The 23,602-nt window shown below is 44.1% G+C and overlaps 1 protein-coding gene across 1 annotated transcript; it reads left to right on the top strand.

Annotated features, from left to right (window-relative positions):
- Positions 1–264: 264 nt before the first annotated feature.
- URB2 (URB2 ribosome biogenesis homolog) lies at positions 265–18,845 on the top strand. Its single transcript, XM_074896723.1, has 10 exons — positions 265–290; positions 514–673; positions 1,873–2,049; positions 3,746–7,121; positions 9,074–9,234; positions 10,426–10,536; positions 11,452–11,694; positions 12,762–12,852; positions 14,469–14,608; positions 18,133–18,845. Exons 2-10 carry the CDS (start codon positions 548–550, stop codon positions 18,328–18,330), a joined length of 4,623 nt encoding a protein of 1,540 aa, XP_074752824.1. The 5' UTR covers positions 265–290; positions 514–547; the 3' UTR covers positions 18,331–18,845.
- Positions 18,846–23,602: the final 4,757 nt, after the last annotated feature.

The raw sequence follows: 23,602 nt of genomic DNA, 5'->3' as shown, positions 1-23,602 counted from the left end.
GCTGGCGCAGCCGGTGCCGCCCGGGGGCCGGCGGCGGCTGGCGGCGGCCGCTCCATGGTGGCTGACACACGCCGCGGCGGGCGGGCAGTCACGGGAGGGGGGCGGGGGGGGAACGGGGCCGGGGCCGCCCCGCGCGCAGGCGCCCTCCGGCCGCCAATGGGCGCGAGCTCCCCGCCCCCGCCGCCTCCCGCGATCGGCGATCGGCTGGCGCTGCCTGGCGGGGCAGAGGTCGGCGGGGGGGAGGGCGGGTGCAGCGTGCGGGGCGCGGCGCGGCGCGGCCCGGCGGGACGGTGAGCGCCGGGCGGGAGCGGAGCGCCGGGGGGGGGTGAGATCCCCGCGAGGGAGGGAAGGCGAGAGGTCGGGGGAGCTGGGCGCCAGGGAGCGGGGGTGCCCGGTGAGGGGGAGGCGGTTAGGCCCCGAGCGGCGGGTGGGCGCGTGCGGCCGCCGGGACAGGTGGGGTGCGGGGCCGCCTTCCCGTCCGACTGCCCTCTCCTCGTCCGACCTTTCTTTCAGTCGTGTCTCTGCGCCTCTCCCGTGTGCCGTCCCCATGGCAGCCATCTACTCTGGGATTTACCTGAAGCTGAAAAGCGCCAAGACTTCCTGGGAAGACAAACTCAAGCTAGCCCGTTTTGCGTGGATTTCTCACCAGTGTGTGCTTCCTAATAAGGAGCAAGTAAGTATTTTTCAATGGTAAGCAGCGAAAGAAAAAAAAAATCCCGATAGTTAATTGCTGCTGGTGATGAATTGAGTCATAAAATCCAGATCTAGTTGCTTAAGCGTTTGACTCTAGGTAGCAGTGCAGACATACCTCTGGTGTGGAATTGTGGGCAGCTCTTGATTTCAGTGAAGTTATATGAAATGTTTTCATAACGCTGTCTTTCAAGTTGCTTCAGCAGAAAGATCTGCTTTAGGGCAGGAAGAAGGTCTTTCTTACGGAGAGGTTGATACTTGTGTTCTGTCTCCTGGATAGATGAGAAACCGTTGTGTTCAGAGCTGTCACTAGCATTGGTTATTATATTCTGTACGGGATCTTCTAAAGTCTGACGCTTCTTGTCATAGTTCAGAACAACTTAAGAGTGGGAGAACTGACTGTAGCTAGATGCCTGTTTTCTGGTCTTCTAAACTTGTGCAAACAAAGAGTGCCCTGTGGATTCACGGGCTTCGCCCTGAAAGGCGGTTTGGTGTTCTCTGCTGGGAACCCACCCTGTCCCCTTAAGTCTTTTGTTTTGACCCTGTTTCCTGAAGGTCTGATTAGTGTTTGCCCAAGTGAGGGGTGTCTTGTGCTGCTCCTCCAGACTAGCAGTTTTGTGGGTTGAGGGTTTGCACCACTTGAGATCTTTGTTTTGAGTTTTTGTTATTTCGGCTATTTAGAAGATTAAACCTAGCCATACACTGCAATTTTATTTTAAAATCAACAATTTAAATGAGTAGGTTTCAAGCTTTTCCAGTTCACAGACGTCCAAACTCCTAGGCCTGAATTTCTCGGTAGTAAATTTAAACATGCGTAGAGGAGGATGTGAAAGGAATAGCAACTGGCAGAAAGTTCTTTAAGTTTTGATTTAAAAGACTGTATTTGCTATTCAGTATCAACTGTTAGAATTATGCTCTGATGAAAGGGCCTTAGGATGTTGACTCCTGAAACCTGTTTTGAGGTGATACAGGGGAGCACAGGGCTGACAATGGATTTAGAATGAAAGCTCTTAGGAATTGAAACCTACAGGGGTGGACTTGTTCTGACTCGTTCAGACCCTGTTCTGCTGGGATGTAGGGCAGTTCTCAAGGCATGAGTGCTGTAATTGTGAATAGGTACTACTTTTGTCATGTTTTCACGTGGGGATTATTAAAGATTACGTCTTTTCTCTTTGTTAACAGGTGTTGCTTGATTGGGTGAGCCATGCATTAGTTTCATACTACAATAAGAAACCTGAACTAGAGGATGAAGTTGTTGAGAAGCTCTGGGCCTATCTAGACAACGTTATCCATAGTAAAAGACTACAGAATCTCTTAAAGAGCGGGAAGACAATAGGTCTCAGTTTCTCAATTGCACAGGTAATTAAAACTGTGGATAGCTTGTAACATGCTGGATAGCAGTGTGTGTCTTCTACAATACATGACCCTCACAGTGTAGGGTGTTACATGAAATATATAATAATTACTCTGATGACTTTTGGGACCTCTACTAAAAACTCCTTTATTTCTGCTTTGTAATACGGTTTGTGTTTATGCAGCACTAAGGCTGAAAATGGCAGAGCATTCTAATAATAATCTCTCTCTCGGTCTTTAACTTCTTCAAACTATCAGAGAGTGAAGTGTTTTAAGTATTTCAATAGGTAAGTAAAGGCTCAGTTCTGTATGTTGCTTTTCTGTATTATTTACTGCTTATATTGCCATTTTGCCTGGGGGTCTTAGGGAGGGAGAGACTTTCCACCACTGTGGGGCTCATCAGTGTGTTTGGCTTGAGAACCTGTGCATTGTGGCATGCTGTTCAGCAGGTCCCACAGCTTTTTATTATGACTGAATGGTGGTGGCACCAAATCTCATTGATCTTAGTCATACCATTATTTTACCCTCAGCCGAATGGGGGAGACTTCAGTTACAGTTTAGACCTGAGCCAGAAAGTGTAACTTCTTCAGCTTCCTGGTTACAGAAAGAGCAGAATAAGCAAATGGCTGTAAAGGCAGTCAAAATGACTGGTAAAATGACCCTTTTAATTGTGATCTGCTTGGAAGAAGGCAGGGTAAGATTGCCTTTACCTGCAAAACTCAAGTTGTGAAGTACAAAGAATTGATTGGATGAAATCTGTGCTTCAGAGATGTTACGCAGAAAGTTTGCAAAATGTAAACGTGGTCTGGGTGTGAAAACCTGTCTGGTTTAAGATCAGGTGAGAGGTACAGGTCAGAGTATCCTAAAGACCAAGTAGAGAGGTGGTAGAGGGTCTGCCAGAAAGAATTTAAGAATTTATTTTAGTCCAGTGGGGCTTGAGCTGAGGAGATGGACCATCCACTACAAGGAATAAGGAGACAGATGAGGTTTTTAACTCTGGGATAGAGGCAGATCTGTAAATTGCAACTGAATTTGTTTTCTGACAAGATTATCTGGAGTGGCAAATAAAAAGGTGATCAAAGTAGAAAACCATAGGGAAATTGACACAAAGTTTGAGAAAAGGAAGGGAAGTGCAAGTTCAAGTAAAAGTTAATTTTTTAGAATGGTGTATCACTCGAAGAGGAGAGAGAACAGTTCTTCACATTCCAGATAGCAGCATAGGAAACTGGCTTTTTTAAAAATATAAAGATGATATATAGTCATGGACATTCTTACTGAATAAGTTTCCTGGATCAAAGGTGGGACACGTATGGGCGTTTGTTGGGTTTTTTTGTTTGGAGCTTAATTTTGGGGACCTTGCAAGATGGGAGGAAATCTACCCTTACTCCCTTTCTGCAGGATCAACTATTAGGATCAAGTATAGTCAGTCTTAACAGTGTTGCCAGTATCACATGTACTGAACGAGGGCTTCCCCACTCATCCTGTGGTGCAGACAAATGCAGAGACACAGTTCTGGCCAGAGGAACTTCTAGTTTGAGACTTACAATGTGAGAGGCCCAGCAGCGGCTGCTGGCAGGTCCCTCTTGCTTCCTTTTTGCAGCCAGAGCTCACAGAATGTGGTGTTAGTTCATTATGATGAGCTTTATCTTTGTGTGCAAAATTGACTTTTTTTTTTTCCCCTCCCTTTCTTTCTAATCTTCAGGTCATAAATGAAAGGTTATCAGAAGCCTGTTCTCAAAAAACACAGCAAAACATTGGCACAGTGCTGAGTTGCTCCAGTGGCATCCTTTCTACTCCTTCACTCTCCATCATTTACACAGCAAAGTGTGAGCTCTTGGTTGATCTCCTCAGCAAGCTGTCCAAGCTGGCATGTCAGCAGCTGGCTTCTGACAATGCTGTGGGCTCCCAGTTGTTCAGTGTCCTCCAGCTTACCTTTGCTCAGTACCTCCTGATCCAGAGGCAGCAAACAAACCCAAATCGTGTGTTTGGGCAAGTGTCAAGTCACTTGCTCCAGCCATGTCTGCTCCTGAGGCACTTGCTGACCGTGAGGAGCTGGACACAAGCAGATAACAGCCACGTGCGTCAGCACCTGAGCAGGGAAATCCGAAACCAAGTAGAAACTTTGCTGCAGGCTGGGTTATTCCCACCTGAGCTTTTCTCATCCTACAAAGAGGAGCTGCTGCCAGAACAGGAACTCCAGGAGAAGAAGAAAGGAGCTCTGAAGAGTCTTTTGCTACCAGTCAAGACAGTGCAGACCAAGCTGGGCAGTGGCTTTTGTGAACCTGCCCTCCATGGAGCTGTCGTGGCTGGTTCGGTGTCCCTGCTGTATAAGCTCTTTCTGGATGCATACTGTAAGGCAGAAAATCACCTTGTGTGTTTCCACATGCTCGGCAGGCTTTTTGGCTGTCTCAGGCTCTCTGGCCTACAGCAGGGCATGAGAGAGGACACGCTCTTCCCTATGGACTGGAGCGTGGAGCTGCTTGCTTTGGAACAGCTTCTGAATTTGGTGCTTAGCAGTGATATCTATAATGTTGCCAGTGACCGTATCCGGCACAAGGAGGTACAGTTTGGGTTTTACCGCAGGCTTGCCCAGATGTTGCTGGGACACTCCCAAGCTTCCATCCCTGCGTGGTTCAGATGTCTCAAACTCTTGATGTCGTTAAACCACCTTATAGTAGAGCCAGACCTAGATGACTTAGTGGCCTCGACTTGGGTTGATGCCAAGGCCTCCGAGCCGCGTACGAAGAAGCCCCAGGAGGCCCTCATCAGCACCATGTTTCACACTTACTCCAAGTTGCGACAGTTCCCACGGCTCTTTGAGGAGGTGCTGACAGTCCTTTGCCGGCCAGCTGCTGATGAACTAAGGTTGCCTATCTTCTCTGTGGGCCTGACAGTAAAGCTTCGTGAGTGCCTTCTTGAACTGCCACCCAACCAGATTCTGGACATTTTGTGTCTCTTTGTGGAGAAATGCCAGACCCTTATCATTCCCGCTCTTGAGGGGTCAGCTGACACAGCTTTGAAGCTGCTGTCAGTGAGCTCGGTGCTGCACGCTTTTCTGTTCAACATGAGGAGCTTAGATGATGTCACTTCTTCCCCTGTGGTCTTTCGCACTCAGAGTCTGCTAGCAAAGATGCAGAAGGGAATAATTCAGCCGCTGATGGAGCTGCTGCAAGCTCCTAGAAGAAAAGAGAAATCAGACCTTTGGCTAAGAAAGGCCAGTGACTCTGCTCTCCTCCTTGTTTACACTTGGGTTGAAGTAGACACTTTGTTTGGTGTTAGCTGCAGTAAATACGTGTCTCCAACAGCTGAAATGGCTGGTGCTGTTACTGAACCGGCTGCAAGGCACTGGGGCATTTCAGCTTTCCTCCCTGGTGTGGATGAGCAGTGTTGGGAGAGAGTCATGGAACTTGCAAATAGTTTTGCCTCCACTAGTAAATACTGCTTAGAACTGCTCACACTTCAGAAAATGAAGATGATCTTAATGCAGACCAAAGCTGACCTACAGGCCTTGCAGCATGCTGCAGCTTTTATCCTGGAGTCTGGGAGATCCAGCATGAGCAGGGGAGAATCTGAACCATGGGATGAAGATATCAGCACAATATGTGATCTTACCTACCCCACGGCACACTGGCACCTTGTCATCTCCAACCTAACTATACTGTTGCCATATATTTCTCTGGAAGATGTAGAGTACATTGCAAATGTGCTTCTAGAGACATTAGTACTGGCCAAAGCTCAGGAAGCTGCCACAGACCAGGAGTCGGCCATCAGCATTGGAAATGTATCTCTTGGTTTGATGCATAGCACCTTTCTCCCAGAAATGAAGGTCCTGCACTGTGCTTTTCTGACCAGTCTTATTCGTCAGTTTGCTGGAGTGCTGCCTGCTGCTGTCAGGGATTCAGCAGATCTGCCACTTCAGCAGCTGTCTGCAGGTAGTATCCCTTGGCATGAAGAAATCCTGGCTCCTTTCAGAGCTGTTGACCTGTTGGAAGCACCGTCAGAAAACAAACTGCTGAAGGATGAGCTCAGCTTGCCATGGAAAACACTGCAGAAAGTTGCCCAGTGTATAGTATTGTTAGCACAAAATGGCTGCCCTGTCGTCCTGAAAGAAAGTCAGCTAGAAAACTGCTTGGGTTTGCTAGAAATTGCTTCTCTTCTGAAACTAGACAGTCTTCTTCCCTCTGACTGTACCCGCTGTTTTCTGGTGCTGCTGTCCCTGCTAGCCAATACCAAGGCGAGTGTCTCTTGCAGCAAGCAGTTACTGATGAAGTTTTTAAGTACCTGCTTTCACCTCCTGAGGTGCTTGCAAGCTGGCAGGAATGCCAGCTCTGTTTTTAAGGTGTTTCATGCCAGCGATGTTCTTGAGATTGTCATGACCTCACAGTTTAGAGCTAGCAAATTCTTTACCGATGTCTTGACTGTTCCTGTTTGGGCACAGTATCTCCAGGAAGTCCAAGCCTTTTTGGAAAACTTTCTTCAGATGATTATTGAAAGAAGGCAAAGTGTGAGGCTCAACTTGGAAAAGTTCATGTCTTTCCTGGTGAGCTGCAAGCCAGACATGGGTGCAGCCAAAAGCAAAGGTGGGAAAAACTGGAATCCCGCAGCTGGGCAGTTACTGCTCATGGCATTCACCACACTGTGTCACGTTGTCACGCTCTACCTTCAGCAGCTGCCAGAAAAGAAGCTGCAGTCTGCGGATGTGCTGTCTGCTCTGTTGGAGCCAGTAGTTCTGCAGATGGTCAGAACTGTCGAACACGGTCTTCAGAGTAACAGCCCAAACCAGCCTTTGCCTGTAGCATTCATACCATCTGTCACTACTCTTCTCAAAGCAGATCTGAGCCATGCTGTCAGGAAGGGCTGGCAGAAGGAGCCCAGTGGGTTTTTGGAGCAACCCCGTATTAAACTGTACCAAAAATTTTACTCTCAGATACTGAGAGAGCTGCCCTGTGCAGGAAGTAATCTGCAGTTCCTTCAGTCTGCGTTGCAGTTCCTAACGGTCTTCTGCTCCGTGCCAGAGCTGTATCCTGGAAAAGAAACTGCAATCATGGTTGTTTTTGCTATAAAAAAGCTTCTCACTGGTATGAAAACTCCCTTTCTCCACTTCCTTTGCTAATTTTGCAGCACAGAGGCGAGTTAAAAGATATTTAGCAAAACATACAGCTTTTTGAAAAGTCTGTATCTATTTACTTGTGTTAAAGCAGTAGGCTGTCTTTTATAAATGCATAACAGGAAAATTTCAAGGAGCTGATGTTGTGGTACCTGGACTATAGCCACCATCTAATTTGGTAATGACCTTCTGGAAGATACAAACACCTTAGTAAAGTTGAGGTCCTGAGTAACTCATCCCTATAGAGCATTTGACAGTAGCTGGAACATAATACTTCTGGACGTAGGGCTGAAGGTGCAGTGTCCTACTTGTGTAGTAGGCCCCACTGAAGCAGCTGATATGTGCCAGGTCAGATCTGATATGTCTCATTCAAGGATCTTGGGGGACCTTGCAGTAAGATACCAATCTATTTTTTACCGCATAGGTGAGGTTATAGAACAGTGAAAGTCACCTAACTGTTAAGGATGCTGAACACCTGTAATTGTGATAACATCTGTGTGAGATTGGCAGATCAGGCCCTTGACCCCCATGAAATAAAGAGCCAGGGCTAGAAATGACATGAAAAACCTCTCCTGCCAGCTATGTGACCTAATGGCTCCTTTATATTATCTCATTCAGAAAGAGAGAGGAACTAAATGCAGCACAGGTGCAACTGTTCTCTTTGACTTCTTCAGACAGTTGGGATTTGTTAAATCTTACTATTAGCATGCCCTAGTGCAGTGGTCTCCAAACATTTTTGATTGTGCACACATCTATCAGTAAAAAAATGTTGAGCATGCAACCTCAATATATGTTTATAAATTATATGCGTGTGCTACTCTACTAGTATACTATGTATATTACAAAGCATACACACAAAAGTTTAAAAAGCATGAGATAAAGATGAAATAAACACTTTTTACATTTTACTTTGTTTATTAAAGGTATTTTATTTATAATTCCTGCATCCCAATGGATTGTCTTGGAAGCTACTGCTCAAGTGAACTACAGTCATGTTCTCAGTGTTTATATTGGCATTAGGTAGTTAAGGACAGAACACAGCTCTCCGCAGAAAATACGATCTTGAATTTGCGCAGTTGAGTTTGAGCTAGAACTTACACATAGATAGAGGCTTAGTCTGTCTCTTCCCTGGCCTGCATTTTGATCCTTCAGCATCGTGGGGTTCAGTACAGGCACTGAGAACAGGGATTTCACATTAGAACTAGGGACCGTGAAGACATCTCAATTGCTGTAATTCTTCTGCTGACTTTTTTTCTCTCTCATCCTGTGCCTCACTTTTATGGTGTAAGACTGGTAAAGTGCTTTAGCCTGGAGACATAATTAATCACTGTAAAAAGCTGTAAGAATTTCTGATGATTAAGTAAAGCATTCAGTAAGATGAAATATGGATTCCTGTTGAGGAAGATTTGGTACTACTGCCACAGAACCTGTGGATACTCGTGGAACTAAAAATGAGCCTTCAGAATCAATTTAAGATATAAGCTCATCTAGGACTGCCTACTGCCTAATAATTGAGTAAGTGTGGAATGTGCCATACAGTCAGCAGAGACCTAAACTTTGTCAGCTTAATGCTTCTGTGACTTGTGATGGCTTTCTGGCCAGCATTTGTAGTAAAGCCTTATGGCTTGTTGAGCCTGCTCCCTTGGCTTGTGCGCACATTTTCCTACAGTATTTCCATACTACTGAAGACGTTTTATTGGTATCTTGACTGCTTTGTGAACTCTATGGTAGGAAATACTCGAGAACAGCAGTTCATTGCACTATTAGGAAAGAAGGTAAAGGGAAAGCATGAGGCCCTCTATGCATTTGAGTGTTAAAAAGGTACCGAGAGCTGTTTTAAGGTTCAGTTCACCCTGTTCTTATCTGTGGAAGTCCCTGTCTTGGGAATTGATTAAGACGTGCTTGTGTCTCCTGAATATGCAGGTCCTGCAATCACCACCCAGGTGATCCACAGCATGGAGGAGGAGCTGACAGAGGTGCTTATCCAGCTGCTGGGAAACTGCTCTGCCGAGGAGTTTTATACCATTATGAGGATGGTGCTGCAGGGACTTGAAATGAGGAATGTTTGGCAACAGAAGGCTAAAGTAAGGCATGCGCTTAGTTTATTATCAACTTTTTCAGTTTTCTGTGTCTTGAAAAAGTTTTGTTGGATTATATATTTTTTTTCTCTTCCTGCTTTGTGTTCAGTGGTCAGGTCAAATTCATTTACATGGTTAAGGGCTTGGTGACTGTGCTGAGTTACGTTCTGGATATAAATTGAGAGGTGGAAAGATCATGGAAACCTACTGGAAAAACTTTCTGTTCAGTTTAAGGACTCAGCAGTCTTAATTCCATGTATTGTCAACAGAAGTCACACAGCTGTGATGTTCCAGGCCATGCTGAAATTTTTTCTTCTTCCTGATCAGAACTCTTGCACAACAGATACTATCAGTCACTGAGTTTAACCCTTGCTTGCCTGTGGCCCATCTTACCAGAGTTAAAGGCACTTTTAGATATGCTGGCATTTTTAAGTAAAACCAAAACTGCACCTGTGCTTTTGGTATTTGTCTCTATAAAGGCTTTTACTCTGTAATAACCAGATACCACTCAGTAGCTTTTTAAATACAATGCCCTTCTCCAGAGCAGTTTAAGCAGCAGTGGTGACATATGGAACACTTCTGGCAAAAAATCCAGCTGTAACCTCCATAGAAAGCTCAGTGACTTGAAAATGAAACTTGAATTAAACTTGGGGGTTTATCTGGCTCTTACTTGTCAGAAATAGACACAGATATGCTGCATCAATTCTTGATACGTCTTTTTGAAAGTGTATCTGGAATTCCTGTACTGTGCATATCATTCCTGCCACCTGAGTATTGCTTGTAATATGTTTCTTTTATCAGTCTGTCATAACAGCCAGCAAGTAAAAAAAAACCCTGCTGCCAAATGCATCATTCGTGGCACATAGTATACTGGTGTTCCTGTATTCCTCCTGCTTCCCTCTGTTATCTAGTGGTAGTTGAAGGAGAAGGCTTTCCTTTCTTAAAAATCACATAAGCTCTTCTGTACAGTAAGTTGATTCTAAAATAAATGTGGCGTGCAGTACATTTGGGCCAGTGCTGCTCAGCATATTGAATTTTGTTGAGCTGCTGCTTACTTCACAATTTTCACAGAGATGTGTTGGTGGGAGGACTTTCATGTGTCAAGGCTCTGGTGATGCTCAAAAAAGAGCTCTTCTGTACTTGAAAGGAGCCAGTGTATCTTGTGCCTGTGACTGATCATCAGTTTGCTTTCTGCAGGAAGTATTGTCAGCTGTTACACTAACCAAATTGTTGCTCAGCTGCCCATTAAGTGGAGACAAAGAGAAAGCTTTCTGGTTTGCCAGCCCACAGATAATCACAGCTTTAGCTGTAAGTATCTCTTTATTGTAACTTCATTACCTTTCCCTTTTATTTGTTGGAGTCTATATCAGTTACATCTAACATGGACAGAGGCATGCAGGAACAAAAAAGTTGTGGATACATACCTGATTCACCTTTTGTCTAGACCCTTTCTCTATTCCTGCCTCAGGTAAATATCGTCCTGTGAGTGCAGTGTGTAGGTCATCCATTTTTTACTATCAGTAATTCTCTGGGACTGCAACACGTAATTGGGAGCTTGGGAGAAACTTGTTAGGCTGCAGAGAAGAGAGTCGGAGTCTCCCATCCTTGCTCCTGTCCAAACGAGAAGGTAACTATCAGTCATGTGTCGCAGCAGAAGCCAACAGCAGCAAAACAGAAAGAAAAAAGTGCTCATATTAAAAAAATAATAATACAAATTCATTGAGTTATGAACGGGAAACTTAACTGAAAGTGACCAAACCCAGGTTTCCTGTCCCTCATTTGTACATTACACAAACACAGTGATGTAGGTTTTTCTTCTCTCATGGTGACAGTGTCTGTAGACCAGAATTTGTCAGAGGCTGGCTCTGCAGTGCCTGGGAATCATGAGCATGCAATTTCTGCTCTTTTTTGATAGGTCTGCATGCTTGTAAAGGAGAGAACTGCATCAACTCATTCATGTGAGGAGATGCAAAGAGGTGCTGGTTGTCAGAGTGCTGGGGAATCATTACAATTCCACATTCACAGCAGTGCTGGCTTGAAATGTATCGTATGCATCTTCATGCAGCTGCATGAAAATGGCTGAAGTGTAGGTGTCTCCCTGCCAGGCCAGCTTGTACTAGCCTAGTTCCATGGACTCAAGTCAGAGTATTATGGTTCCCTGGTATGTGAATGCTAGCGATAGGTGGCTAATGCACTCCTTATCTGTTTCCTGTCTTCTTGTAGATGCAAACCAAAGAGGCTTGTCAGGACCAGTCACTGATTTCCACAATAGTTGTACCTATTTTAGAGACAGTAGCAGCTCTGCTAAGGCAAGGAGAAGGGGTTCTCTTGAATCCACACCATGTGTCACTGGCATTCGGCATTCTTCTAACAGTCCCTCTGGATCATGTGAAGACAGAAGAGTATCGCAGTGTCTTCCTGGGAGTCCATGAAGTGCTCTTCTCTATTGTGCAGTGTCATCCAAAGGTATATCTGTGAAGGGGTAGGAGAAGGGGGAAAAGGTAGTAAGAACCAACACAGAGGGCAGTGATGAGAATTTTTTCTTTTTAATAGTGGTTTTGAAATAATTTGTCCTGATACTATGAAAGTGCTTTGCACCTCTTGTCACTTAAAAGGCTGGGAATCTCAAAATGCCATCATTTCTGTTGGTCTCCTCCTTCATTTTATGCCTGCATTGTTGGGTCTCTGGCAGCAAATTGCTTATCAACATCTGATGCTAGATTAGAATAAAACTTTCCCTGGTTTTAGTGATTGATTTCTAGAAGCACAAATGGCTCAGGCTCTAGGGCCTCATTCTCGCTGAACATCAAGGTTCTGCAGCCCTTTGAAAATAGGGCTTAGACATGTTAGAAGTTGGTGACCTTGAAACACTGTACCATCCTGGTGTTCTTGTCAGCCTTGTGGCATGGGAAGGTGAAGATGTGCCAGGACTTGCACATGGTTGGAGATATTCCTACATGGAATATGTAGGCAGAGGTGGAATTAAAAAGCAAAGAGGCCTCATGCGTTTGTATTAGGACTGAGAGTGAAGAAAGTTAAAGATGGGGAAATAGCAAATTTGAAAAGCAAGGCAGTATGCATTGCTAAAATGCCCTTGCGAAAACCTGTGGTAGAACGCTGCTCATGCAGGCTGTTTTCACACAGTGATCTGTGTTTTCACGCAGTGATCTGTAGTGCTACTGAACCCTGTGTTCTGTGAATCTGTCTGGCTACACGGGTTCTCTACCAGCAAGAACAAATTCCCTAGATATTAGGTACTAAATCAAATGCTGCTTTGGAGAGATGAAGTAACTCTAATATGGCGTTTACTTGTTATTTATATTTGAATATGGCCAGGACTGCCATCCTGCTCCAGGATTCTCATGTGCTAGGTACTGTATGGATGCAGAATGAAAAGATAGTCTCTGCTCCTGACAGCTCTATAGTAGGTTCCTTCACATGAACTGAATTCCCTCAGACTATGGGATGGTGTACCTTTACCCACTCCACTTCCTTTACTGCATGATCTCAGTTTTCATTTTGTGTCTCTGCAGGTGCTGTTGAAAGCAGCACCATCTTTTCTGAACAGTTTCCATCGCCTAGTTGTTTCTGTGATGCACGAAGGACGTCAGAAAGGAGACAGAGGTACCATATCTTTTCCCCTTTTGAGTTTATATATACACGCTGTAATTTTTTATATTCTAGAAGAGGAGATGCAGAACAGGGCAGCCTGACACCAGAAGCAAAGTCTTCAAAACCTAGCTGTGGCATTAAAACTGTTAGCCTTATCTGTCCTTTATGGAAAATAGAGGATGAGCTTTGTAGTATCGTGGGCTTACAAAGATAACTGGGGCTCTTGTGGAGGTGCTTGCAGACAGCGCTGCTTTAGGTGAATAAGGTATTCTTCACTGTCTGGCTGGCAAGTAGACAGCAACTGGTAAGGTTTGCTTTGCCCAATTTCTCTTCTTCCTATCAGCCTCCGTGCCTGAAAGCATGCTGGCTGTGAACTCCTAGTAATACATGCTAGTATGCCTGAGTTATAGCCCTGAAGTCCTACTAAATGGAGCTTCTTGAGACTGGAACTATGTTTACTACAGACCTGAATTGTCACCGTTCTATGCTAAGCATAAAGCCAGAATACACGTATCTGAAGCATCATTTGGAATTAGATGATACATCTGTATGGCCAAGGATTTGGAATTAGTGTAGTTAATTGTCTCAAAAGCAAGAGGAAAAAAAAAAAGGTTACTGGAGGTTATTAAAGAATTTGCATTGTCAAAGTAGCCAAGTCAAAGATGTTCTCAGTTAAGGTAGTCGTCCTGTGCATTATGCTGGTGAGGACACAAATACCCTGTCATTACCAGTGGTGATGTTTTGAGACAAGTTGACTTCATGGCCTGCAACTGATTGTATCCCAGCTTTCCACTGATGTCCAGATTTATTTCAGCTGATACATTGCCCATAACAGCGGACAAATGTAAGTGTATCATGGAGGAATATACTAACAAAGGCTCAGTCATAGAGGAAAAGGTGCATTAAACTGGTGCCAAACTTTGAGAATTTGCTTGCTTCTGCAATATGTTTACCTAAGGCAAGGGTCACAGGAAATTTACAGGTACATGGCATCCTTAAGTTGAAAAAAATGCTGTTTACCTTTGCAGGATTGTTCTATTTTCATAACAGATAACATGAAAGTAATTTATAGATTTCCCTTCTCCCTCATTTGTGTTAGTTCTCTTCATTCTCTGCCTGCTGAGTAAGTTCTCAGGTGATGTCTCCAGTCTCACTTTAAATATCTCTAGTGAAGTGGCTTTTGCTGCTGTATTCCACAGGATAGATCTCAGCAGCAAGCTTTCCTACTATGCTGTTTCATGTTCTGATTTTCTGTAGGTAGAGGATGTAATTTTCCTGTCTCCTTGTTCTCTCCTCCACAGCACTAGTTGGGACTGGGAGAGATCATAGCTGCTGCTTTTAGTACTTCAGCATCTATAACAAATACTTTTTGCCTTGCAGTGCACGTGGAGTTGAAATCAGTGTGCTCTTACAAAATAACCATTGTAAAAGATGCATGTGGTGTATTGTAGGGGTTTGGTGGGCCTCTCAGCTGTGGCTTGATAAGAAGATAAAATGGGCAAGCTGCTGTTGGCTTCATCTAGTTCAAGAATCATGGAAGGCTGGGTGATTCTCTGATTTTTTTTTTTTTTTTTTTCTTAGTGTTTTTAAGCCTCAAATGCCAGACTGCAACTCACGTTCTGTTTCAGGCAACACAGATGACTTTGAAGTTATACTGAAGTGTGCGCACTTGGTGGAACGGATGTATACTCATATTGCTGCAGAAATGGAGGACTTTACTGTGTTTTCTGCTTTCATTGTGGCTCAGTATGTGACTGAATTGCAGAAGGTAACATGTTCTCATCTATCTTGAAAGTGCTATGGTATTGTGCTGGCTTTAACACAATTTCCAAACGCAATTGTGTTAAGTTTTGTAAAATTTGTGAAGTTATAAAAGTTGCTGTGTGTCATGGGGTGATCCAGACTCCCTGTTATTCTGAGCAAGAATTCCTGAGAGTCTTTCTTATCCAGCTCCTGAAAACTTTAAAAGTGCGGGCTGTGGGGTTTTTTTAAGGCAAAACAGTGCAATGCCTGTTTACAGAACTGCTCTGCTTTTCTGTTATGTTGTCTGTTGTTTTTTGCTTCATGTGGTAGTTAGGTTCTTCCAGCTAGTCTCAGCTGTCCAGGACTGATAGCAGTTAGGGCCCCATCTGATAGAGTAATGGAGAAAAATTCTCCTGAAAAGTATTTTTTAATCTGGTCTAAATGAGTAAGTGAATGGAAAAATTGTTGCTAAGCTAGAGAATTGTTAGCTTTTCAGTAATTCCCCTTCCATACCAAAGATACCATTCAGATCTTTACTGAAAACAGCTACTGCTATTAGAGGTGCCAGAGCCAGCTCAGTAGCTTTTCACATCCAGACCTAAGTTCAAACTGTCATTCTGTTCAGCCTAAGGGATTTAGATTTCACCAGGGTTTGAATGCTGCTTGTGTTGCAAGTACCTGCAAATTGATTATTTGTGGCTCTGGCCTGGGCATGGGCTGAAATACAGAAAGGAATTTTTGTCTTTGTTGTGAAGCTCTCTTACCACAAAAATATCCCAACTGGTGCTATGTTTCTGAAGGATTATGGTATAACCAGTGTAACAGAGCTTTAACTCAACTGTCTTCTCTATTGCCCATCTTTTTTGCAAGGCTTGTGAGCAAAACAATGGGATATGTCAGTTTTTAGCCATGCTATTTAGTGTTCCTGGTAAACTGGTTATTGTTTACATAGTAAATGTAGTAGTTCAGCAAATACTAGGGACAAATTACTGTTAATACTACTTCTGCTCTGTTTAACTATCTCTGAACTCTGTAATCTGAATCACTGAATATAAGTTAGAAAGCCTCACTTGAATTGTCAAATAACCTTTTCAAGTTAAAGGACACTTATCTCAATATTAGCAGGAGCACAAGGTCTCATGAGGCTTCCAGGAAAGTTTTGTGCAGTACTTTCCCTGGGAAATGGAAAGTGATGGATGATAGCTGAAACCACAGATCAGTAATGCATGCATGGAGCCTTTGGGTCTGGAAAGGGGAATCGGTGTAGTGAGCCACTAGAGTCTCTGACAAAGGGGTGTTTCTGTCTGACAGAATAGATAGATCACAAGTAGGTGATGATTTATTTGCTCATTAGACTGGTGTGAATTGATGGATATTGGAGGAAGGGGAGGCCTCAGCATGCCTATCTTAGGGGTGGCACCTACACATCTTTCATGTTGCTCTGCAGAGGGAGAGAAAAACTCCTTTAACCATTCATCTCTTCTGAGTCCGGATCAGTGGCTTTCAGCCTGTGATCTGAAGACCCTGGGGGTCCATCAAAGGTAACCGAGAAAAACATGTTGGTAGATTTAAGTCTTTAGATGGGCATCTGCACACTTACTGGAACCCTTTTAGGGGTCCGCAGACTAAAATTGATGAAAGCTACTGGCCTAAACAGTCACTCCTAGAGTAGCTGTGTAACAGGTTCCATCGGTCCTTCCTCTTTATACCAGGAAATAAAATACCCTTATGAATTATTTTGTGTTAATCTAAAAGATTCCTTGCTGGAGTGGGTGGCATCTGTAGCCTCTTTCATACTGTTGACAGTGCTTTTCCCTCGTCTATGAGCTGTTGCTTAATTCAGCAATACTGAAATACCTCTTCACACATTTAATGTCTCACATCAAGAGCTCTGTAATGCTTGACAAATTGGTTGTGCTAACTATATAGACCATAAAACTCTTACAAGCATAATTAACTGCCAGCCAGTAGTGGCAGCTGTTTAAATCTTTGGTTCTGCTTCCCATGGTGTTATTGGAGGGTGTTTATGGGAAACTGCACTGCAAAGCAAGAATGGCCCAAATAAGGCGTGGGTCCAGATTAATTTGTGGTGTGAGGGATGCAGGTTCCATTAACTGCAGCTCTGAGGTATCTGCTTATCCCAAGTGGGACATCTGGTCCATCTTGTCAGTAGCTGTGGATTTTCCTGTCCTTGTTCTCTGCAGTCATTTCTCTGCCCTATGAAGGGAGAGCCCAGCCCAGTGCATTCACTGGGAGCTGTGATGCTCAACTCTTCTGTTACTTCAGCACATGGCCTAGGGAGAAATAACATCTGTTATAAAGCAGACGATAGATCAACTGACATAGAGGGGGAAAACTGACAACTTTTTGGACATGCAAACTCTTCAGAGACACAGATCCAAAGAAAGTCGTATGTGCCTTAATGTCTGCTGTATGTTTTTCCCAGCTATGTTAGCAGGTCTAATAAAATATATTAGCTGATATATTAGCTGTTTTGCATTTAGGGCAGAAAGAGAGCAGGAGCCTGTCACAGTGATTAGGAGTGCTCTTCATTAGCAGAAAGTTTATTAGTTGCCTCAGGAAGAAAGAAGTCTGAATTTTAATGACAGCTTTTTATGTAATTTTCATTAGGCCTGGAGTGCAGAGGCTTAGGTCTGGAGGCATAAAGCTAATTTTGGGATTCAGCAAAGATAAGACGGGTTCTGCAGCAAAAATAATGTGATTATGCCAGAGGCCAGCACCGCTTCAGGCAGTGAAGTATTTAGCAAGTGATTTGTGAGTGCAGGACAAATCTCAGTTACCCTGGAGCACCAGAGGACTCCAGAGTCAGCACTGATGTTCCTGGTTGTGGTGGCAGTTCTTCTGATTGTGGGGTTGAGGGGTAATGGCAGGAGCAGGGCACTGAGACTGAGTCCTTGTATTCTTTCAGCTTTCTGCATGACTTCAGGTAAGGTACCTGACTCCTGATGTTAAAATGATCAAGGCAGTGCTCATCTCCCGAGCTTTTTGAAGGCTTCTCTTACTAAGGCTTATATGTTGAAGTCCTTGGCTACATATTGCTAGATAAATACCAAGTTGTGAAGTGATAAGTTAAAAATGATTGACTACCCAGTGTAAATGATAGCGTAGCCTAAAGGAAGTGCTCACTTGAAACTGAGACTCAGTAGTATACAGCTAATATGAGACATACAGAATCTACTGAAATGTGTAATCCAGGGCAAGTATTTTAGGGTTTGTTAATTACAGTTTTTCTGCTGAGGAGTTTCCATGTGATTCCAGGATGATCACTGTCTTTGCCTCCGCAGCAATGTGTATAGTAGCACTCTTGTGGATTTTATTGCAAGGGCCATGGTTGTTCTGCAAACCATATTTGCAAAATTCAGGGAAATATTGCACAAGTCAAAATCCTGGATTTTATCTAATGGTCTGTTCCAGATGGTCTGATGCACTGGATAACACATTGTCAGCATTTAATGTATACCAACTGTGGAAAGGGTATTTTCTTGCATTTTTGTCTTCAAGTTTAATGCAGTTTTGTTCTTCTCATAGGTGACTTTGCACCCGGCTGTGAAGAAACATCTCACAGAAGGGATATATCACATCCTTGACCTTTGCATTGAACGGGACATCAAGTTCTTAAATGTGTCGCTACCAGCAGGTGTAAGGGAGGTCTTTAAGGATCTGTATAATGATTACAACCACTACCACAAAGCAAAAAAACAGGGGGAGGAAAAGTATACTGCATGATGAATCCTGCCTGATGCTGCGTAATCAGTTATGAATTGGTCTTGCAGTGCTCAAAAGATCCTCAGTTGCTGTTTGGTTTGGGGTGACTAATAAGATCAAAGAGGGTCCTCTAAACATGGATTGCATCTCTCTCTGTACAGCCAGCCTTCATAATGGGGAAAAGGGGAACGGGGAGGGAGGATGTGCTGTCAGGTCTGGTCCTGCTGCGTGTCACAAAGGGCAGAACTGCTGCACTGGTGCTGGCCCCCAGCGAACTCACTGGGAGCCCTGGGGAGCTCGCTGCAGTCTGGCAGGTATCAGGCTTCAGGCTTTGGCACATCGTGGTGCTTTTCTGGGGCAGCAATAGTCTGGTGTAAAAGCCAGTGAGGGTTATAACTCCTCTACTCTCGCTTACATGGTAAGCAGAATTAAAGTGCTTATTTTTGTACCCTGTTATTGTACATTTGTTACTAAAGAAATTTCTGAATGTTATACACCTGCACAGTAGGTTACTGTGCAAAACTGAAAATAAAGTAAAAAATTTGCAAGTTTGTATCTCTTTGCTTGATTGGTTTTGCTCTTGAGTTCAGCCCTGAGCAACCTGGTCTGACCTATATTGAATTTCCTTCCCAACTGTATTATCCTGTGATCTCCTAATAATCAAAAAGACTGACTACTTAGAGCTCTGGTCGATTTACTGTCATTAAGCAATTACACTTAGTCATCTGAGCTGTGGTCGCTCTCAGTGTATATTTTTAGCTTGTGACAAATGCTAAGTACCAAGACCTATCTGAGACCTTTTTGGTCTAAGCTGAGCCTTGTTGCTTCGCATTCACTCTAGGTTAAGAGCAAGCCCTGGACTTACTGTAACTCAGCTGACAGTAATTTAATAAGCTGTGGTAAATTAATCACGTTTGAGTCTGTAAGAAGCTTTATCAAATAGCTCCCTTTCATTAGCTAAAGAAGTTTATTTTCTTGAAAATAATAAAGGCTAAAGATCTAAACTTTTATGTAAGTGGTAGTGGTAGTAAGTGGTAGTAGGTCTTCACGCATGCACGCAGTAAGAATTCAGTACTCTCATGTGATTATCTGCTTGAATCTATAGATAGGGGGTGGGCAGAGGAAGCCTGGAATGTGGCTTTTTACTGGGTCCATCTGCCTCATAACAAGGTCCAAAGGGTGAAGTTTGGCTGGAGCAGGAGCCTCCACATGGCACAGATGAGGGAGGTGAGCAGGGCTCTGGCAGGGCCGCTGGACCTCGACCTCAGGGCAGGCAGGGCAGGGCCATGGCACGGCACTTGACATAAAGCCCTTCACACTCCTGCACCATCCCGCTGGCTGTGGCCTTGGTAGGGCATTTCTGGCACATGGCCCTTCTGCTGGGACCCTGGCTGGGCCGTGGTGTCGGGTCCCTGGCAGGGGTGCCCACAGGTGGCTCCTGGGCAGTGCCTGCCCCTGGTCCTGGGGCAGCTACTTCTGCAACTTGTGCTGATGCCTGCTCACCTCATCCATCTTTGCCACATGGAGCCTCCTGTGCTGGCTAAACTTCATCCTTTGCACTGGAAGTGATGCTCCTCATGTCCAGAACAAGAAGCTTGGAGAGAAAGCTTTGATATTGTGCAAGTTCAGAAGTAGCCACAACAGTAGTGTATTATCACTGTTGTAGCAACAGATGCAAAGCACGCCACCATATGGGCTGCTACGAAGCAAGTTAACTCCATCCAGGCTGGACCCTCAACACCACTGTGCCATTTCTGTATTTTATTTCAAAGCTGAAAAGCTGATGCGGGCCAGCGTTGGGAAGGGCAATTACTGCTGCCCCACCAGGCAGTGGGACAGTGAAGTAGGTCCCAGAAAGGAAACGTCTGTGAGCTGGGTGCAGGCAAATGGGCACCAAAGGGAGGAGGTCTCCAGGGTGGAGACAGTTAATATGCTAGTAAAATGAAGGAAGGTTATAAGCACTGGGAGAGTATCTGGAAAGAACAGTGAAAAAAGGCGAGCTAGGTTTGGAGCGGGGGAGGAAGGAAGTGAGGTAGCATCGCTGGCGTGTAAATGTCAAGGCTCCCCTGATGTAGCCATATGGTTGCAAGCCACACACATAGCTCAAAAGCTTCTCAGTGTAGACCACAGAGTAAATAATATCTTACTCATTGCATTAAAGGAGATAAACTACTTGAGTTTATATCCATTTTATTTCATTAATATTAACTTTTAAAATTGTATACATTTTGACAGCTTGGAAATGAAAATGTATAACTGACTTACATGGACAGGGGTGATGAAAATAACAAACTCCTACTATAAAAAGGACACAGTGATTGAATGAATGAAAACTTAAAACTAAACTTAAAGCTTTATTTCATATATTCTGTGGGACTGCCACTTATCCCGCAGCCCTCCTCCTCCTCCAGGCTAAGCTGTGGAGTTCTGAAGCACAAAGCAGCATTTCTGTGTAGAAGTTACAAAGGGGTTAAAAAGAAGTCTGTATTTCAGTTGCTAATCCTAGGTCTTTGTCCAAGAACTGCTCTGTTTTTTTTTAGCTAGAATAAATTAAGTCACTGGCAGAGGACCACCTGCTGAGAAAGCAGGCTTTGTTGTATTGAGTACATTCCCATGTGGGTGCAGTGTTCTCCTCTTGTCACACGATGGAGCCATCCTGCAAGGGTACAAAAGCACCATCTGCAGTCAGAGTTTTGGAGTCCTTCCTCCGAGGCTGGGTTAGTTTAGGCGCTCTAAGCACCAGGAAGGTAAAGTGTTTGGAAGAAGCACCATCTCAGGGCTAAAGGACAGCACTGAGACCTTTGTTTCACTTGAGCGTGAACTGCGTGCGAGTGCTCCTAAAAGCACAGTCCTTACAGGCTTCTGCAACAGTTAATCTCGGCCAGATTTCCAACTGTTGATGCAGCACACCTCTTCTGAGGGCTCCTCTCGCTGCTGCTGCTGCTGCTGCACTAACAAGAAATACCTCCTATAGCCAGAGCTCAGTGGCCGGGATATCAGGGTCCTGCTGGCTGGCCCGCAGGCTCACCCTGTGACTCTGGGTGCAGTGTTTGTTATTCATGCTCGGGCAGCGCCCAAGTCTGCTGTGCCAAAGCTAGCTCAAATATAAAGTAAGAGACAGGATGGGCAAGAAGAACAATCTTGACTGGCAAAAGTCATGTTGGTTTTATTTATCCCTTGTTTTTGTGTAGCTGCTGTGAAAATCAACTGATTTTTCTACTTATCTGGGGGTGGGGCTCGATGCTTGATTTATCTTGCTATTGTGGATAGAAATACAAAAAGGATGATGGTGTAAGATGGTAGAAATTATTCTGCCATAAGATGGTAGAAGTTATATTACATGTTCTTACCTGCTGGGAAGAGACAACATACTGAGTCCTTTGAGGTTGAAATGGTTCAGTAACTTCCTATTTATTTACTTCTTGATGTGGGTTTGTGGCTGATGGGCAACAGAAGGTTCCTTCTAAAGCTTTCTTTATGGGTTAAAACATAATAGCATGAGTAAAGGAATACTTTGAGAGACTCCCATATCATTATTACTGAACCATTAAATGTCTACAGTGATAATAGCTATACTGGGACTCCAGAATCTTTGTCTTACAGACTTGTAAGAACACTTGCCTTGAGGTGCAACAATTGCTTTTCCACTTGAAGCAGATTCTAGCCATTCAGGTGAAGAAGTGCATTTGTGCCCTAAACAGTGTTTTCAAGCATGGAGAAATGATTTGTTTTCAAAAATTATTTTCAGCGATATGACTGCTTGATATTTTTCAATAAACATACAAAAGTGCCACTGTATCTTTGTTGACTGTGCTGACATTTGCTTCTGTATGATCAGTGAAGTATTCTGCATATGGTTAAAGTTTCCAAAAAGGAAGATGCTCCTGTTATTGTATCTACACTGCAAGATTTATGTCACAGCCAAGTGGAAGTGAAACCTGACTTGCTATGGAGTAGTACTGATTTGTATTCATGTACTTTTTTTTAAAAGTATGAAAGGATGTCTTGGGGTTTTTTTGTGACTTTAAAGCCCGGAAAAATTGCAAAAGAAAGTATGTTCCTGTGACCTTCTCAGAGCTGTTAGTCTAGAAGAGCCCTCTCACAAATCCCCTGACATTTCTTCAGGAGAATTTGGGAAGACTAAATAAAAGCATTCCAAGTGCCTAAGCTGTATTGCCATCCATTCCCTCCTGGGGAAGGACACAGGCTTTTTTGTACCTATTTCTAAAGACAGTAATGAATGAAAATGGCAAAAACAATTTTGTCTTTTTTAGGCAACTTTTAATACAAGCATAGAGTGGCAAGAGGTATAGGCCTGCAATGACTTTCCAGCTGCTTGATCCTTTCTAGGCATTGAGTTGTTTGTGTCAGAAGAACCTTATTCTGACACGTAGTTCTGGGGCTTCTGTTTTAAGATTGGTAGAGGCCAACTTCTGCCTCAAAGCAATTCTCATTGGTTTGATTACTTTTTGTAGAACTTGGATTCAGAACTGCTTCTTGAAGGAAGAAATTCCACAGATTATCTGCCCTGAACTAGACATCTTCTTGTGGAGGCTGCTGCAGAGCCTGGACCCTCTTTTTCCAGCAGGAAAGTCATTGTAACACCTTTTCAGCTCTTCCCCGCAACCAGAGAGCAGGGATCTTTCTGCTGATAGCTGGTGGAGAGGATTTGGAAATCATGAAAAGGATAAAAGGGGAGGGAAATCAGGGACATGTCCCCTGTTAATTCATTCGGCAGCTGAGTTTTTTGTTAGGTTCAGGCACCCCTGCTTTTATTTCTACAGCCTCCACTCGAGGCATTTGTTGTACAGGCTTTCACAGAGCTGTGCTGGGGCTCCCCAGGAACAAAGCTGAACATTGCTGTCCTAAGGGTGAAGACCTGCTTCTGCTGTAGGAAAGGAGAGAAGATAAAGAACAAGAATGGAGGTCTGAGATGCAGTCAGACTATTGCCATGGCTCTTTGCTGATGAGATGACTTTGTTAATGATCTGATCTTGAATAGCAATCAGCAGCTTATAAGAAGGATAGAAGCTCCTGGTAGCTGAAAGCAGAGCAGCTTTGAAAACCAGGCTGTTCCTGGTTTTCAGTGCTTTATTTGGTGTACTGCAAGCACCTAGAAACCTCTTTCGGTGGTGGGCATCCACGTGTGCAGCAGTGTGAACTGTGAGCGGGCTCTTGCTGTCCTAACACACTGCCAGGTGTGAGAGACAGCGAGCGGGAGAAGAAATAACATTGTAGGGAGAAGTGATTGATTTGTGTTTAGTTTTTCATGTGGGTTTTAGAGCAGTGTGTG

This window comes from Athene noctua, chromosome 1 (genome assembly GCF_965140245.1).
Source record: "Athene noctua chromosome 1, bAthNoc1.hap1.1, whole genome shotgun sequence".
Taxonomy (NCBI): domain Eukaryota; kingdom Metazoa; phylum Chordata; class Aves; order Strigiformes; family Strigidae; genus Athene; species Athene noctua.
Note: the sequence above shows the minus strand (reverse complement) of the source record. Positions and strands in the feature narration are given on the sequence as shown.

Excerpts from the sequence above, each read along its gene's own strand:
- URB2 (XM_074896723.1), top strand. The coding sequence starts at position 548 with ATGGCAGCCATCTACTCTGGGATTTACCTGAAGCTGAAAAGCGCCAAG. Across the intron at positions 11,695-12,761 it reads TTGTGCAGTGTCATCCAAAG|GTGCTGTTGAAAGCAGCACC; the intron begins GTATATCTGTGA and ends GTGTCTCTGCAG. Across the intron at positions 14,609-18,132 it reads ATGTGACTGAATTGCAGAAG|GTGACTTTGCACCCGGCTGT; the intron begins GTAACATGTTCT and ends TTCTTCTCATAG.